At 39.7% G+C, this 18,621-nt stretch overlaps 1 protein-coding gene across 6 annotated transcripts in view; it reads right to left on the bottom strand.

The window, feature by feature from the left end:
• The window catches only part of Rxfp1 (relaxin family peptide receptor 1), a 119,575-nt gene that overhangs the window by 45,540 nt on the left and 55,414 nt on the right, over positions 1 to 18,621 (bottom strand). For 4 of the 6 annotated variants that reach the window (XM_027392910.2, XM_027392909.2, XM_027392908.2 and 1 more), the window contains 2 exons: positions 5,624 to 5,722; positions 543 to 648 (listed from right to left, as the gene is read on the bottom strand). In XM_027392910.2, the coding sequence (XP_027248711.1) occupies positions 543 to 648; positions 5,624 to 5,722 (205 nt within the window). The remainder of the gene's footprint in view (positions 1 to 542; positions 649 to 5,623; positions 5,723 to 18,621) is intronic. The other 2 variants (XM_027392912.2, XM_035451611.1) reach the window with 1 other exon arrangement.

Raw genomic sequence — 18,621 nt, 5'->3', positions numbered from 1 at the left:
TTTTCTATATGTAAGGTTGAATTTCATAGGAAAAGACCACAGCATTAATATGTCTGAGTCAAAGTGTGATTTAGAAATTAATTTAAATGTGAAGTTCTGGGAATATTTTATCCAATTTATTTTACTTGTTCCTCAAGTAAATTAAATCTACTTGTATGCAAGAGTACATGAAAACTTCTTCCTGTGTAATAAACTCTAAAACAGCTCTTTCAGTAAGCATTCAATAAAAACGCTGTGTGATGAGGAAAGCTGTGGGTAGTAGTTTATTTAGCTCCCCCCAACAATTGAAATAGATGGTATCTTTTGCTTAGATAAAATATGGTGAGTGGTCAACACTTTCCAGAGTTGTTTGTGGAGTCATTTAAGGTGAGACCAGTATTTAAAAGTATTTAAAACCATCTGTGAAAAATTCATTATCACTGATCTACAGATGAGACAGTCTTTGAACACAAATGCATCTTAAGAATTGACCTGGTGTCATTCCGGGTGGTTTCACTGCAGTTCTATCCAGCCTTAAGGATGAGCCAATCTTTGCTACTTACATTACAGTCACATTGGAAGAAACTGACGGGACAGCTCGTAAATTGGCTCCATCACAGTCAAGTTCTAGATCTCGGCACAAACAAGGCATGGGCACAGAGCCAACCACTGAACAGAGAGGAAGCAGGGAGGAATGATGACGTGAGGGACCAGGGAGAGGAGGGGAATGAAGAGAAAGAAATGCAGAGCCATGAGAACATTGACTAGTATAAAAGTATATCATGCTTTACCCAAGCACTTGGGGGAATGCTGTAAATTAAGGTTCCACAGTTTGCTCTGAATTTAACTTCAAGACCAGACCAGTCTAGCATTAACATTAGGAAACACACACATTGAGGAGCCCAACCCTTTTTCTTTTTCCTTTCTTATTTTTTTTTATGTTTCATAAAATAAATTGTATTTCCAGTATTTCCTTTCTCATTAGAGTGACTTATCTCCAGTTTCATTTTTTTTGTTTTTTTTTTTTATTTTATTAGTTCTAGTTAGGGAACAAGCTTATTTCAAGTCCCTTCTCCCTCTCCCTCCCCTCACCCCCAACCCTCCTCCCCCACCCCCAGCCCCCCCCACCCCATCCACCCACCACTCCCCAGGCAGGGTAGGGCCCTCAATGGGGGCTCTGCAAAGTCCACCAAATCTTCCTATGCTGGTCCTGGGCCCTTCCCCATGTGTCCAGGGCCAGAGTGTAACCCTTCACGTGGGATGGGCTCTCAAAGTCCCTTCTTGCACCAGGGAAAAATACTAATCCATCATCAGAGGCTCCCTGGAGTTCCTTTCTTATTTTTTAAGATTTATTATTATTATTTTTTTTTTGTGTGTGTTCATGTGTTCATGGTTGTTCCAGACGGCACCAGATCCTTTGCAGCTGGGGGTTACAGGGGTTGTGAGCATGGGGATAGAGGTTGGGGATAGAGGAAAAAGGGGTGGGGGAGGGGGAGGGAGATGGGTCCTGGAAACCAAACTCCAGTCTTCTGCAAGAGAAGCCAGTGTCCTTAACCAATGAGAAATCTTCCAGCCCCCTCTCAGATCTTTGGTATGACAATGGAAAGCTGAATAACTTGGGTTTGGGAAAGGAGAGTTTCCTGAACAAATTTCCTTACGATCTTTTAAATTCTCTAGACATAGGAGATAATGAACTGAATCCCATGTGGGATGGACTTGTGAACTAGTACAGGAACAAATGAGCCATCCACCCATTTTTTTTTTTTTTAATATCCAATTGACTTTCATTTGCTACAAAATGAACAAAATCTTCCTCTTCTGTCTCCAAAGGGAGAAGTGATGGTGTGGAAACTTAATGTCCATTTGAAAGCTTCTGTTTGAGAGTAAGGATCGAAAGTAATAAATAAAGCCTTTGGTGGAAGACTAAATCATTTTGTCAGAAGCAAGCCAGAAGGGAGCCAAAAGCAATGGATGGTGTGCTTTCATGCTTTTCAAAGGGTTTTCCTGTGCAGCTCAGGAATTGAGAGAACTTACAGCAACTTCTGCTTTTCCATGCAGTCTTTTAAATGAGCTACAATTGCTTTAAAGTAAGCAATCACTTAAAGCACTGTAATTTTAGTTTCTTTGAAGAAGGTGGTAGAACATGGCTACACGCATTCCTGATTGACAACAGTTAGAAATGGTTCCCTTTGAAGAAAAGGAAGGATGCAGAGGTCATGAGGAAGCAGAAAGGTTGAGTCAGATGAAGATTAGAAGAAAGGACATATGATAGGTAGGGTTTTAGTTGAGGGGAAGGAAGCCAGAGAGAAGGGAACTGGGATTGTCATGTAATTCAATCTTGTTTGTAATTCAAATATATAAAAAAACAAAAAATAAAACAAAACAAACAAACAAACAAAAGAAATGGTTCCCTTTGTACATCAGGGCAGTAAATATTTGCAGCTGTAGCTTCTGCCATGCAGTTTCCAGCACCAGGAAGGAGTAAATGCAGAGGGGAACGCTTGCTGTCTTGGCAGTGTCCATTCCATAGCAAGCAGAAACCATACTGTATAAGTTATATGGAATAGAAATGCCATAAAACTGCTTAGCCATGTGAACTGCAGATCTCCAGTGATTTTTAGATGTGTTGAAAGATACTCCAGCCCCACAAGATGGTCAAAAGCATACTTCCATCCCATTCTGCAGAAAAGCATTCATCCCATTGTTGTGGAATGTTATTTTAAGACATGTTACATTCATTTATGCTGTGGGATATTTTTTTAATGATGCAAAGATGTGCTGCATTCTTTTATGTTTCATTTGTTTAACTCTGTATTATTTTGCCTGTCTAACACACCTGATTGAATGGCCAATAGCCAAGCAGGAGAACGGATAGGTGGGGCTGGCAGGCAGAGAATAAACAGGAGGAGAAAGCTGGGAAGAGAGAATGGGGAGCAAGAAAAAAGAGGAGAGTAGGACATCAGGGGCCAGCCACCTAGCTACACAACCAGCAATAGAGTAAGAAAGAAATAAAGGTATACAGAATAGAGAAGGATAAAAGTCCAGAGGCAAAAGGTAGATGGAATAATTTAAGAAAAGCTGTCGAGAAACAAGACAAGATAAGGCCAAGCATTCATAAGAAAGAATAAGTCTATTTGTGTGATTTATTTGGGAGATGGGTGTTGGGCCCCTCAAAGAGCAGAGAGAGAGAGAGAGAGAGAGATAGTCTACATACATATATATATATATATATATATATATATATATATATATAGAGAGAGAGAGAGAGAGAGAGAGCCCAACTATACCTCACAAGTGCAGTTTTAGGCATTATTCACCCAAAGAAAAGAAAGGATGTCTTAAAATACTGAAAAACTGAATTCTGTTACATCCCAAAGTTGTACCTGTTCTGTGGAATGTGGTGGCACACACACCTGTGATCCAGCATTTGGGAGGCAGAGTTAGAAGGACTATGGGTTCAACGCCACCCTGCCAATATAAAATCCTATTAAAAATTGTTCGTGTAAGAATATCAACTCGGTTAAAAAGAAGGTTAATGCATCAGCAAGTTAATGCTTGTAGCCAACAAGAAAACAATTTCTCCCTCACATCCTTCAAAGTTAAACTTTGCTCATGTATTGACGATCCTACGTATGATGCTTCCTAAGACTTTAAAATGTGACTTTCTCACATTCTTTCAAGTATCTAAGAATGCTTTTGAGCTGTTCTCAGGTTAATTTCCACCAAGAATCTGACACAAGAAAAGTGTTAACAAATAGGAACCTTAATTTAAGTTTCACCCCAAGATTTTTATCCTGCACTCTTATTTCAAGTACTGCCTGAAAAAGATGTTTAATTTAGCAATTTTAATCCCCACGCTCTCTAACGTAATCTAAATAAAAATCCAGCCTTCTATGTCTTCTAAGTGCTGACAAAAAAAATTACCTCTGTGTTGATCTTGGTCCACCATTTATTGTGTAGTGTCATGCTTCTTGAGTAATTACACTTGTGACAAATCTCTCCCACCGTGACAGAGTGGGTAAAACAGGGTTCTTTGGCCGATTCAGTCCATTCTCACCATTATTTTTGCTTTACAAACCATGTGTTAGGTAAGGTCTCTCTCTCCTTGACCTTAATGACCTGAGCTTTGGATGCTGCTGCTGAAGTCTCAGCAAGAGCTTTCCTGATCTCCTTCCTTCCCCATTTCCTCTTTCTCTTCCTCTTTCATTTGTTCTCTCCTTTCCTCCATTTCCCCTCTTTCTTTCCTGTGTTTTTGGAGACAGGCTCTCACTGTGTGGCCCAGGATGGTCTTGGATGTCAGATCCTCCTATGGTGTTGTCATTACAATATTATACCATTGAGCTTCTTATGTTGATATATGTGCAGGTGTGTACCATGACACCAAACTGAGCATTTTCTTATAGAATTTTTTTGGAGCTATTACCTTTTTATTTTCCATTTAACTTTTGCCTTTTAAAACTTGTTGACATGTTATTGATTTATTTCTGTTAATAACTATACCTTAATTTTAAATTGATAAAATATGCTTGGAATGTGGTAAAATATAAGATTCAATTCAATTTTCTGAATAGTGTGAAATATAAAATTCAATTAAAATATACAAAATGAAAACTAATATATTAAAAATGAAATTATATTTTAAGATAATACATTTAGTTTATATTTTATATTATATTAATAACAATGTTATACTTTTAAATTTTTTTCTTTAAAAAAGGTTTTAGCTTAAATTTTTTTCAGCCACATTAGAGATTGATCCTGGGGCTTCATACATGCTAGGTGAGTGTCCTGCCATGGAGCTACACCACCAGCAGAACTTTTAGCTTTCTAGTGATCCAATTATTTGGTCCCCTCTTTTGAGAGGCAGGTGTGATTCTGACATAGGTTGCTTGGCACCTCTAAGACTCACGGGGAGAGATATGCATACCCTAACATTGGGGACTGTTGGTAGCCTATCAATCCTGTTTAATTAGTGAAGACAAAAAAATACCAATGATCTGAAAAGCTAAACTTTAAATTTGTGGTAGAACAAAAAGGAAAAGAATATAGCAAAAGAGTCTTCCAGTCCTCTAACCCTTGGCTTATGAGTATAGCTTTGAAAATTACAGGTTCAAAACACACATGTATATTAGCATGGTTTATTAACTAGACAAAATTTATTTAAGAGGAATTATTGTGGTAAGTATTCCTGACCTTAAACATGATGAAGCTACTACTGTTCAGGCTTTCTTCCTTCCGTAGCCCGAGCAGTATCTGCACATGTTCAGCAGGTGACTGTGCATAGCAAGCTGCAGAGATAGGGCTTTCAGAGATCTGTGGCTTCAACCGCAGATGCTTTTTTCACTTGCAGACATTAGGACCCCAGCAGCTGCTCTGCTCTTCAGTTTATGGTGATGGCAGAAAAGGACATTACATAAAACGGCAACCCTGACCACTGATACTAATTCTGTTTGCAATACCTGATTTGATTGATTCCGGATGCACTTAAAAACAGAATTCCAAATTAAGGCCTTCTTTCTTAAAATGTTTGCCACTAGCAAACTATAACTGGCTTTCAAAAAAGAATCCTGTATCCAAAATTTAATAGCATGGTGTCTTACCATGAACTCATCAAAGAGGGGACTCAGCTGCTGTGGCTACTTACAGCATTCAGAAGATTTTGCCACCCAGGGACTCGTGGAAGTCAGTTTGTAGTAAGTAGCAAAGTATTTGTCGAATTGTAGAGACCACCCATTGTTGTCTCCTGAAAAGAAAAAAAAAACCGATAGCAAGAAAGTTAAAAAGGAAAACCAAGCAGATACATTTTTCTATCTTGGCAAAAATAGTTCCTCTAAAATAAGCCAGTGAATCTCAAAGGTAGTTTAGTAATTGTCACCATGGACTTCCTACAGGTGTGAATTTCTGTTCCCAGTGGGAGGTCTGGGGTGGCCTGCCTCTCCATGTTCATCAAATATTGTAGTAAATTCATATTCATGCAAGTCATATTTGACCACACTTGTACCAGCGATAGATATGCTGAAATGTGGTATACCGTTCTCCACATTATCGTTTTGTTTCCCCAAACCACCTTAATTACTGAAACTGTTTCTTGGCATACGTAGACATACCCTCTTTAGTCATCGAAAGTGGTTTTGCAGCTGTATAGACATGGTGGTGGTTTGAATGTGAATGGTTATTCTCATGCTTAGTCTGTAGTTGGTGAACTGTTTAGGAAAGGTTGGGAGGTTTGGCCTTGCTGGAGAAGGTATGCCCTTGTAAGAGGTGGTGTTCCATTGTGGGGTGGGATTTGAGGGTCATAAAGCCCATGCCAGGCTTGGCACCTCCCTTTCTTTGCCTGCTGCCTGCAGGTCATGATGTAAAGTCTCCAGTGCCATGCCTAGTGATGTTCCCACATCGATGGTCATAGACTGATTCTATGGAAACGGAAGCCAGTCCCTGATTAAATGCTTTCGTTAAAAGAGTTGTTTTGATCAGGTGTTTCATAACTGTATTTAAGACAAGAAGCAGCAGGCCCAGGAGGTATCACAACTGGTAACATGCTTGCTATACAAACAGGAGGACCTGAACCTGAGCATCTCCCACTTTTTTGTTATTGTTTTGTTTTGTTTTGTTTTGTTTTGAGACATGGTTTCTCTGTAACTGCCCTGGCTATTCTGGAACTCACTTTGTAGACTAGGCTGGCCTCGAACCCACAGAGATCTACCTGCCTCTGCCTCCCGATTGCTGGGATTAAATGCTTGTGCCACCACTGCCCAGTCATCTATTTTGTATGTTTGATTTTGTTTTTAATAGGACCCAGGTTTAATCCCTGGAATCCACATAAAAAACAAAACAAAACAAAACAACAACAAAAAAGCCTAAACAAACCAAAACTGGGTATGGTGGCCTGTTCTTGTAATCCCAGAATTAGGGAGGAGAAGACAAGAGAATTGAATATTGGGAGTAGAGCTGACTCAAGAGATAGGTATGTGTATGGCAGGCAGCAGAGCTGAAGAAAATGGGCCACTGAAGTCCCTTGGGGCCTAGACTGTTCCATCAAGAGCTCCAGAAGCTGGACATGGAACTGTACGATTTGGTGTTTGGCCTGTTGGGTTTTGGTATTGGTTTGATCTGATCTTTTCTTGCTGTGCTCCCATTCTTCTGTGTTGGAATGGGAGTGGTTATTCTGTGCCATCGTATAGTAGAACTCATCTGTAACTTTATAGAAGTTCACAGTTAAGGCATTGTCTTTAGTATCAGAAGACTTTGGACTTTTAGATGCTGTTGAAACTGTTAAAGAATGAGTAGATGTTTGCAGTTGGAATGGATGCATTCTGTATTGTGAGTTGGCTATGAATGCTCAGGGACAAAGAACAGATAGTTACTGCCTACGAGGTATATTAGGTATCAAATTGGTAAGGGGTACACTTGTGATATTTTATAGCATCAACTTGGCAGAACCCTCATTCTCTAAAGATGAAAGCTTCTGGGCATATTTATGAAGAATTATTAGATTGAGTTAGTTGAGTTAGTTGAATTATTAGATTGAGGAGGACCCCTCACTAGCTGTGTGCAGAACCACAAGATAGTTTAGTATCACAGAACAAATAAAAATAAAGCACAATGACTATAATTGCCCTTTGTCCCATTATTTTTCCTTCAGCACTGAGGACTGATTCTAACCATGCCTATGAGGCAAGTGTTCTCCTACTGCATTATAGCCTCATCTCCAACTCCGTGCTTCTCGACTGTGGATGCAAGGTAACCAGCTGACTCAAGTGACTGTGGAGGCAAGGTGACCAGCTGCTTCAAGCCTGGGACTCCCCTCCATAATGAACTGTACCTTTGAAGTGTGTATCAAAAATAAATCTTTGTTCCTTAAGCTGCATTTGCCAGACATTTTGTTGAAGCAACAGGACAAGTTACTAATGCAGTCATGTGTCCATAAGGTTTTGAGGTTTGTGGCACTGGAATTTTCTCTTTTCTGGACTTGGCAGTTTGTTGGACTTCTCGGTAAACATTTAATCAATTCTTTTAACTAACAAAGAAGTATTTAGGAATTGGAATTAAGGAAAGTATTGAATACTACAGAGTGTTATTAAAAAGTTTTAAGATAAATTCATTTCACAGTAGCAACAGGAATTGTTATTATCTGTTAATAAATAAAGTGTGGAAATATGTGGCTCATTGGTCTTTAACAATGTTGAAGGAGCTGCTGTTTCTTCCTCCCTCTACCCCCTTTCCCCGTCCTCCCCTCCCGCCCCTCCCTCTTCTCTTTCTTCTTTTGTTGTGGTACTGTGGATCTAACCCTGGGACTCATCCATGCTAGGCAAGTGCTCTACCACTGAGGTAACACCCCCAGTCTTATTCTAATCACGGCTGCTTTTTGTGTCACAGCTACAGAGGACTACTGCTGAGAGGATGAGCATGTCTTAGGAGTGCCTGCAGTCTTGATCTTGTAGGCCACAGGGCCTTGTGAAACTGTGGGCAGGGCAGCCGAGGCTCATTTGGTCATGTTTCTTCTGTTCAGAAGCAGTGTGGGGAAACCGGTGGCACGGCAGCTCTCTGAAACACAGGACTGTTTTGTAGGTGGTATTTCCTTGCTGCCGCCGAAACTGATAGACGTGTCCGTGACTGACATGATGCTATTTGCAGTGTTCCTTTAGCAGCTCCTATATTTAACTCTGCTTTTACAAGTGGTCTATTTTAAGTTGTCACATTTTTGCCATATATAGTGCAGTGACTTAACATCATGGGCTTGGTGCCCTTTCCTGGTTATTTGTCTCTCATGATTGCTCTCTTGCCTCTCTCTATTTTCAGGAATGCACTATATGTGGTTATCTGAGTTTCCTTACTTCTGTGATAAAATGCTCTGACAAAAGCAAGTTAAGGGGAGAGTTTATTTTTAGCTCCGAGGTTATAGTCCGTCGCTTTGGGGAAGTCACAGTCACACAGGAGCTTGAGACAGCTGGTCATACTGCACTGAATAAGTATATGCTGCTACTACCCAGGTCCTTTCTATACCCTTGTCTGTTCCAAGAAACCTTGCCCAGGGAATGGTGCTGTTCTTAAGTTAACCTAGTCATAATAACCCCTACAAACATGCCCAAAGGCCCATTTAACAGATAATTCTGGATTTTGACAGCTAGCATTGGCCATCACTGTAGCCTTTGTTGCAGTAAGTTTGTCAAACGAGTTCAAATGGTGTAGTTACTTAAGCTTTGTCATTGCTTGCTTGTTCTTTTTTCTTTCTTTTCTTTTATAAAATGGCTTTAGTGAGGCTTCCACTGGGACACCATCTGGGTCTAGGTGGACTGTTATGGGCAAGGGTGGCTTCACAGACAATATTGCCCCTCCAGCAGGTGTTACTAAAATGTACGTGTCAGCCAGGCAATGATGGCGCTCATCTTTAATCCCAGCACTCAGGAGGCAGAGTCAGGTGGATCTCTGTGAGTTCGAGACCAGCCTGGTCTACAAGAGCTAGTTCCAGGACAGCCTCCAAAGCCACAGAGAAACCCTGTCTCGAAAAACCAATAAATAAACAAACAAATAAATAAATAAACCCAAACCATAATATTCACACACCTGTCATACTTCTTTATGAAACCTTGGGGTCCAAGGATCCTTCAGCAGGGGACATGCTGAGTACAGAGCTGGCTGTTGGGAAGGGATAGCAATGTCATCTATTACTGTCACGGTTACCATGAATGGTATTGGGAGAGAGGCAGAGGTCTGTGGGCATTAGAGGTGGGAAAGCCTGCAGTCTAAGTAGTGGTGGGAGAACTGGTTGTAGACAAGCTGTTCTTACAGCACAGGGGTCACTGAGGTACAGTGGCCTCCATGTTTATTTCACTGAAGATTCTTCCCCTTTAGCACAAGTGACTATCATGCTGGTTACCTTCTCAACGGTGACATCATGGGGCAACATGGGCCATTGTGGAGGGGACCCCTGCACTCCTGCTGTCCTCTTTGAACTTCTTCCTGTCATTTCCAGTGACTGTTATAGCTGATCTGCTGCTCATGATAAACAACTGTGGCTTTGTACCAACTGCTCTGTCTGGGATGGTGTCCTTGTCACACTGAGTGGACATGTGAGGTCAGAGTGGAGCCACAGGAATCCCTGCTCCTACTCTTTCTCATTTTTACTTAGCTTCACTCCTTTCCGTCTTCTGTTCCCCCCATGACACACATACGGAGAGCAGTGGAGAAACCAAAAGGTGAAAGAAGTAAAATCTGGATGGCTGGGAGGGATTTTTGACTAACAGAAACAGTACAAACCTGCTTATTCTTCTAGAGGTCATAACATGTATTTTGTAGAAATTTCCTTTTAAATAGTACAATCTTCAAATAACCAAGCCCTTTGGTAATTGGTTTTTACCTTCTTTCTGCTTGCCAAGGTATTTTCATCTTCCTAGTCTTTCCTTCCTTCAGCAGAAGGCAGGCACACAGAGCAAGAGACATGTGGCCAGAATTGCAAAGTCGGAGTTAGCATTTGTAAGAGAACAGCTTTTTAGTATTTTGTGTTTCTATATTTTAACTCATATATGCTTGATATTTTAAGGATACTCAGTTTTTCATACATTAGCAACTATTGCAGGAATTTAATTCTCTGCTATTTTTGAGGTGATCTCGGGTAATCTACAGAGTTCTTTACATGGAAAGAAGACTTTGGGGATACTCACTGAATGGATGGAGCACTTAAAGATACACTAGTGAAAGAGAACTCAATCTCCTTTACTCTAGTAGAACTTGGAAATTAAGGCACTTACCAAGAACACAGACTCTTTCATTATAGTTCTCATTGATTTTGCCAGTGTGGGGCCTGAAAATCTGAATTTTCTTTATCCTGGGTAAATCATAGGGCAAGTCCTCAGAGGAATTGTTTGCTATTACTGTATTTTCATAGTGGGCCAACCCTTTGATAATGATTATGCTTGAAGATAGTGTTCTTCTCACAGGGCAGCAATGAGGAAGTAGCCTGTTGTCCTACATAACAGTCCAATAGAGGAAAATGACACCTCACTTCTACTACAACCCAGTCTTCCTGGAAATTTGCAAATACTTCTCCTGAAAGAAGGTTGGTTAAAAAAACAAACCCTATCAGTGACCTATCTATTTCAATATATCTAAATGAAGTAAGCAAGAAGCATGAGAATCTAAGATTTCACCTCCAATGAGAGTGAATGGGACAGAATCCCAGATGAAGAATGAAAAAGAATAAGTATGAGCTGTACAAAGAAATGGAAGAGGACAGAAACTCTTGAGTGAATTTCCAGAGGTTACAAACACTTGAATGACAAAAGGAAGCCAATATAGGATATGAAAAGCCATTCAATCAAGAGATAGAAATATTGAAGAAAAACTAAAATAAAATATTGGAAATGAAAAATTCAAGGAGCTAAGTGGAAAAAACTCAATAAAACCCTCCCCAGAGCTGAGACATGACTCAGTGGATAAGACTGGGTGCTGCTCTTCCAGAGGATCTGAGTTTGATTTCTAGTCAAGTGACTTACAACTGATGCTAACTCCAGTTCTAAGGGATCCAATCTTTAGGACATTACGAAAAGAGCAAATTTATGAATAATGGGCATAGAAGAAGGGTAAGAATTTGTCAGAAAAGACATAGAAAATTGATGGGGGATATCCTTTGGTACATGTGTTTCTCTTATTGGTTGATGAATAAAACACTGTTTGGCTGATAAAGGCAGGAAGATAGGCCGGGCAAGGAGATGAGGAGAATTCTGGGAAAGATAGGCAGAGAGGTGCTGCAAGGAGTCGCCATGTAGACCACAACGGAGTAGCAGATTCGGACCCTTCTCTGGTAAGATAAGACCATGTGGAAATGCATAGATTTATAGAAATGGGTTAATAATTAAGACAGAGCAAGCCAATAAGAAGCCCTAGTTGTGGGCTGACAGTTCAGTAATTAATATAGTTTTCGTGTGTTTATTTGGGCAAGATGGCTGTGGGATCTGGCGGGAAAGAAACTTTCATCTACAGAAAATAGTTTCAATAAAATCACAGTAGAAATTTTCCCAAATTTAGGGAAAGAAGGCCCCTCCAGGTACAGAAGATTTCTCCAACAAAAACAAATCAAGACAAAGCAAACCAAAACAAAACCTTTAAAGTGAGGAGGACTTTGAATGATGTTATTTCAAGCTCCAAAAGACAACAACAAACCCAGACTACTATACCCAGAAAAACTAGCTGTTGTAATTGAAGGCAAAAGAAAAAATTGGTTACTAAGTCAACTAGAGAATATTTGAAGAAATGCTTCATGCTGAATACAAAGACAAACACATCCATGAGGCTACAGGAAAGAATAAACCATGTCAGAACAGTTGTTGAGCAGAGGAGGACTTGGAAAACATCAAACACTACAAAGTGACAGTAAATAGCACATATTTCTTAATAACTATGAATATTAATGATCTCAAAAATGACATTAAAATGCAATTAGATTAGATGTAAAAGCAGAATCTGCATGTTCCATCCAAGCAATGAACCTTACCATCAAAGAGGGTTGTAACTGTAGAGAGAAAGATCAGAAAAAAGATATTCCCTGTAAGCAGAACTAGGAAATAAACAGGTGCTGAGGTTCTAGTACCTGAGGAAATAAGGATCAGTCAGAAGAAAGTCTCTTATTAAGGGAACTGACCATCAAGATGACGTTACAAATCAAAGCATGTATCCATTGAACCTGGGGGCACTCAAATTCATAAAACTAAGTACTTCTAGACAGAAAGATATACAGGCAACATTATTGCAGAAATATGCTACTCTAGTACACCACTCTCACTAATAAATAGGTCATCCTGACAAAACCAAGGAAAAGCATCTCAGTCAGATGACATCTTAGGTCAAATGGATCTACAGACATCTATAGAACATTCATCATCATTAACAATAAAAAACCTACAAAAATGCATTCTTCTCAGCAGCACATGGACTTTCTCTGAAATAGATCATACAAACAGACACAAAACAAGTCTTAGAACTATAGGAATGTTGAAATAATTTCTTGTATTCTTTTTGACTGTATGGAATAAAACTAGAAATCACAGTAAGAGAAATTACAAAACTTTCACTAATTTATGGAGCTTAAACAACATACTATTGAGTGAAGTATAAGTCACTGAAGAAATCGAGATGAATATAAACATATTCCTAGGAATAAATGAAAATGAAGATTTAACATCCCCAAATCCACAAAGAAAGCATCCCTAAAAGGTTAGTTTGTAAAAGCTACACATGCCTACATTAAAAGCGGGGAGCGGATGGTTCAATGGTTAAGATTGCTTTCTATTTTTACAGAGAAACTGGGTTCAGTTTCTGCTACTCCTGTTGGTAGCACATAGGTACCTATAACTACAGCTCCAGGGTATATGCCCTCCTCTTCTGGCCTCTGTGGGCATCTGCATACATGTGGCATGCATTTACACACACACACACACACACACACACACACACACACACACACACACAAACATTAAAAAAATCAGATAGCTCTAAAATAGTAGTGCATCATAGGGCAACTCCCTGATCAGTGGATGAAAAGAAATCATTAAGATTGGGGAAGAAATTAATGAAATGGAAAGGAAAAAGACAATACGGAGAATCAATGAAACTAAGACTTATTTTTTTTAAAGACAAATTAAGATTGGCAAATCCTCAGCCAAACATACCCAAAGAGAAAGGGAAAATTAAAGTTAATAAAATTAAGTTTTTGTCTTTGGAAACATATCTTAAAAACATTTTCCACAAAATAGGAAAACCCAAAAGAAATGGATGAATTTCTAGCACACATGACCCATCAAAATTAAACTGAGACAAACAATTAAAGATGGATCTGTAACCAGCAAGACTGATGTTTTAATTAAAAAAAAACATTCCCAACTATAAAAGGCCAGGTCTAAATGGATTCCCTGATGAATTCTAACAGATCTTTCAAGAACTAACATATTTGCTTCTCAAACTAGACAATGGAGAGAAAAGGGAAAGCTACCAAACTGTAGTGAAGCCAGTGTTATGCTGATATCCAGAAAAAGACATGAGAAAAAAGAAGAAAGGATAGACCACTCTCCCTGATGAACATAAATGCAAAGATTCACCACAAAACACTTGTGTACTTAATTTGAGAACCCATGAAAGGGTCCATAACCAAGCTGGTTTTAACAAGTGAACAGTTTTCAAAAGATAAAACACAAATGGTCGATAAACACATGATGTTCCTTCTCACCAGTCATCAGAGAATGTACACATCAAAACGGCTTTGAGATTCCATCTCACCCAGTCAGAAAAGCAATCATTAAGAAAGCAAATAACAGCAAACACTGATAAGGGGGTGAACAAAAGGGCACCTTTCTACTCTTCTGGTGGTAATATAAAGTAGTCCAGCTACTATGGAAATCAGTATCAGGTCTTTCAAATCAAGAGATCTACAGTAAGCCCCAGTTATACCACTCCTGGGTATCTAGCAGAAGAACCTCAAGCCAACACAATGGAGATGCTGGCACACAAATATTTATTGCAGAACTACTCAGTCTCTGAGTTATGGCACCAAGCTTGGTGTCCAGTCACAGAGGAATGGATAGGAAAAGGTGGTTCATATACACACTGGAACAGTTCTAATCACAAAGAATAAAAGTCATGCCATTGCAGGAAATTAAGCCACTTGCAGAAAGACAAACACCACAGGCTTTTCTTCCATATTTGGCTCCTAGAATTTATATAGATACATAAAATCGCACGTGTATATATGATGGAAAGTGGACATGAAACTATCTAGGGAAAAAGAGGAGTAAGGAGATGGTTGAAAAACCACAACAAAGAGGTTTTGGGTGGGGGACATGCTCACTGTACAATACATACTGCATGAAAATGTTCTCCTGCAAAACAGTTCCATGTACAATGAATACACATTTATTTTTAAAAAGCAAATAATATATCTAACATACTGGATATCACAGGTTAGCACATAGAACACTCTACAGTACTGGAGTTTTACCTACATGTGTGTGGCTTGAAATCAAACCAAGGCTCACCACTGTTGCCCAATCTTATAAAATAATATGCTGCATATTAGTAGCTTGGGAAAACAGTAAAATTCAGAATCCAATGTATTTTTTTTAATCAAATGTATATCACTGTCACAGGGTTGTAACCTGAAAAAAATGTAACAAACCATTGTACGTTGGGATCTCTCCTGTTTCATTTGCACCAAGTATCAGCTGTGTTTCCTGTACAGGAAAGTAAGTCTGACTCAACAATTTGAATTCAAGAGAATGCACCCACTATGCCAGTTTTAGACTCCCCTGGCATTGACCTTGAAGAATGGAGACAGGATAGTATTTAGATGGGAAAATGAGCGTGGGTACAAGTTCCTTGGGTGTGTTAACTTACAGAGATATACCAAGCCTTTCTTAGCTACTCTGCCAGGGTTCTTTGTGAGAATTCTGTACTAAGATGTGATTGGAAAGTATAACCCCACTTGGCATTAATATATGCTAGTACAATGAAGTGAGAAACATCTTTGTATGAAGTCATTATCATATTTCACTATGTTAATATGCTTTGTAGAGTGTTTATTTCCACATTGCGCGACACATTTGCCCTGTGTGTGCAACAACAGCACCACCCGAGAACTTGAGCGGAAGGCAGATTCCTGGTCTTCGGATTGCATGACTGCTGATACTGAAATACCACATTCTAGGTCTATGGAGGAGTGTTAAAATTGGCTGCACTGGAAGGAAGGAATTTCAAAACATCAACAGGATTTAGTATTCACTTGGGTTTTGCTTTCTGTTTAAAACCATGGAGATTTCTGGGCTCTCCCTCTTAGATTTCTGCTTGTTTCTGGGATTCAGCAGCCTGGGGGTAGGGCTTAGCTGTACATGGACCCCTATATTTCAGAAGCCTCCCCTAGAATTCAGAGGTTGCTTCTGAGTTCCCAGTTATTTGGATTTCTCTTTAGAGGTGCTGAGGCTGAAACCCTGAGCCTTGAGTACATGGTTAGTGCTTTACCACTGTGAAATACTCAGCTCTTGATTTTGAATAATCAAAACTTGAAGGACTTATATTCCCATTAGAGAGGAACCTAGAACAAAGCAGGGTGTGATGCTCTCCCATGTTAAATTGTCTGCTCCTTCATTAAGATGAAGGAGTGCATCTGATGATAGTTTACAATGCATTAGGATGAAGGAGCACATCTGACAGAAAGCATACATCCTATTGATTGATGAACAAGTAGGAGTTCATTGGTAAGGTCTGGACATATGCAAACCAGAGCATTCTTTTTTTTTTCCCTAGATTTTTAAATTTAAATTAGAAACAATCTTATTTTACATATCGATCCCAGTTCCCTCTCCCTCCAATCCTCCCATGCCCCCCCCACCAGCCCCCATCCCATCCCCTTTCTGCTCCCCATGGAGGGTGAGGCCTTTCATGGGGGATCATCAAAGTCTGTCAAATCATTTGGAGCAGGACCTAGGCCCTCCCCGCCCGTGTCTAGGCTAAGGGAGTATCCCTCTATGGGCAATGGGCTCTCAAAGTCCATTTGTACACTAAGGATAAATATTGCTCCACTATCAGAGGCTCCATAGACTCAGGCCTCCTAATTGACACCCATTTTCAGGGGGCCTAAACCAGAGCATTTTTGGTGCTCACATAGTCATTCAACTTTCAGCACTCCTTCTTGGAAAAGAGCAGAGCATCTTTTACTTGTAAAGGGATTATCCTTGAAAAGAGAGATGCCTTGAACTGCTAGTGTGAGCCTGGGAATGCAGTGTGGCTGAGTTTGGCAGTTTGTCCAAATAGCTGTATCTCCATTGAATTTTATTGTTATCTCTGAATTTTAAGAGCAATAATAGTTTGCTGTATGGGATGTACATGCCTCTGTCTGTGGTCTTAGTGCCACTGGAGGCAACTATTTGAAGAAGACAAGGAGTGTGCCATTATCATAAGCATCTTTTAATGAAAACTAAGGCCACAGAAAAGAAATACTGCCCCTCACTCCTTATCTAGTAGAGATGTATTCTGGGAAGAAAATCACAGAGATAACCCAAACATGAGTCATTTATTACTTTTAGATATTTTCATATATAAATATATATTTATATATATATATATATATATATATATATATATATATGCGCCTCATTCTGTTGTCTACACTGGTCTTAAATGCCTGGGTTCAAGCTATCCTCTTACCTTGGTCTTTTAGTATCTGAGACAATAGCCGGGTGCCACTGTGCCTGACCCTGAACATTGTTGGATAACCACAAACATATTGGAAGTGAAAATCAGGCTGGTAATTTTAGAAGAGCCAAGAGTTCTGCTACTTATATTTTTGAGACTACTAAATATAAAACCAATTAGTTTAGAACACCAAACACATGATTATAAGATAGACATGGTGGTGTAGGCCTAAAATTCCAACTACGTGGGAGGTCAAGTCAGAGGACACAAAGTTTAAGGCCTGCATAGGCTGCAGAATGCGTTTATGGAAAGTCTGGGAAACTTGGTGGGGTCATGTCTGAAGATAAAGGTGAAAAGGCTGGTTCATGGCTCAGTGACAGTGCTCTCTTATGTTAGACTCTATTGTCAATTCTCAGTTCCCCCAAAGATACAAGGACCCAAAGCATGCCTGCACACTAATACAAGAATCATGACCCATGTCACCCCCCTCCTTTTAACTTAAAAAAAAGACAAACCAGCAACTGTAGTAGAGTACTCTGAAATGGGAACTGACTCCTGTATCACACTGCTTGGTATAGTCGTCCTCCTGAGAGCAGCACAGGAATCTTACTTAAGAATCTATGGAATATTTACTGTTTCTGAAATTTAAATGCAGGACAAATTAACATTAAAAGAATCCCTGAATATACCTCAGTTTTCTAATCCCATTAAAAATATATATCATCACCATCACACCCCAAAATAGGCACTGCTTATCTAGTTCTCATAGATTAGTAAATGCCAAGCCAGTGCCAGAAAAACTCTCTGGGGTGTTAACAGTTTTTCTTTTCTTAAATTCTTTGCAACCCTGCTTTAGGCAGCAGGACTTTCACACCTGTATCATCTGAAAAGGATGACACAGAAGTTCAAAGGTTCACAGAGGAATTAAATTCCTGAAATTTTATGTTCTAATGCTTAAGACTGGCATTTGACAAGAAGTTTTCAAGCACATTAAAGAGAAGCATTGGGCTTTTCTGGTCAAAAAGAGACAAAAGACTTAGGCCAAAAGATGATAGCTGCAGTGTCCTTCATTTCTAGGTTAATTATGGAACATATTTCCCACATGGAATTCTGGAGCAGGGTAGCCTGGGGTCATGAGGCAATTGTTGCGGAACCTGGCTTGACAATGGAGCAGCAGAGTGGAAGTGACTACAGCGGCTGAGATAGCTGATTATCTCCACAAAGGTTCTCTAGGGGTACAGCTAGCTCAGGAACATAAAATGTTTCCCTTGATCCCTGGAGGGCTAAGGATGTAGGCAGAAGAGACTGAGTGTGGAGGTGTCTGTGACAGGCTGGTGACTATTCAGAGGTGTTTATGGCAGAAGACCAAATTGATTCATATGTATCTCAGGGGATTCTGCTGTTTCACAAGATGACAGCTAGCCAGACCTCTGTCCCTGTGGGCGCCATGTAGTGTCCTGTCACCAC

This window comes from Cricetulus griseus (assembly GCF_003668045.3).
Source record: "Cricetulus griseus strain 17A/GY chromosome 1 unlocalized genomic scaffold, alternate assembly CriGri-PICRH-1.0 chr1_0, whole genome shotgun sequence".
Classification (NCBI taxonomy): Eukaryota; Metazoa; Chordata; class Mammalia; order Rodentia; family Cricetidae; genus Cricetulus; species Cricetulus griseus.
Note: the sequence above shows the minus strand (reverse complement) of the source record. Positions and strands in the feature narration are given on the sequence as shown.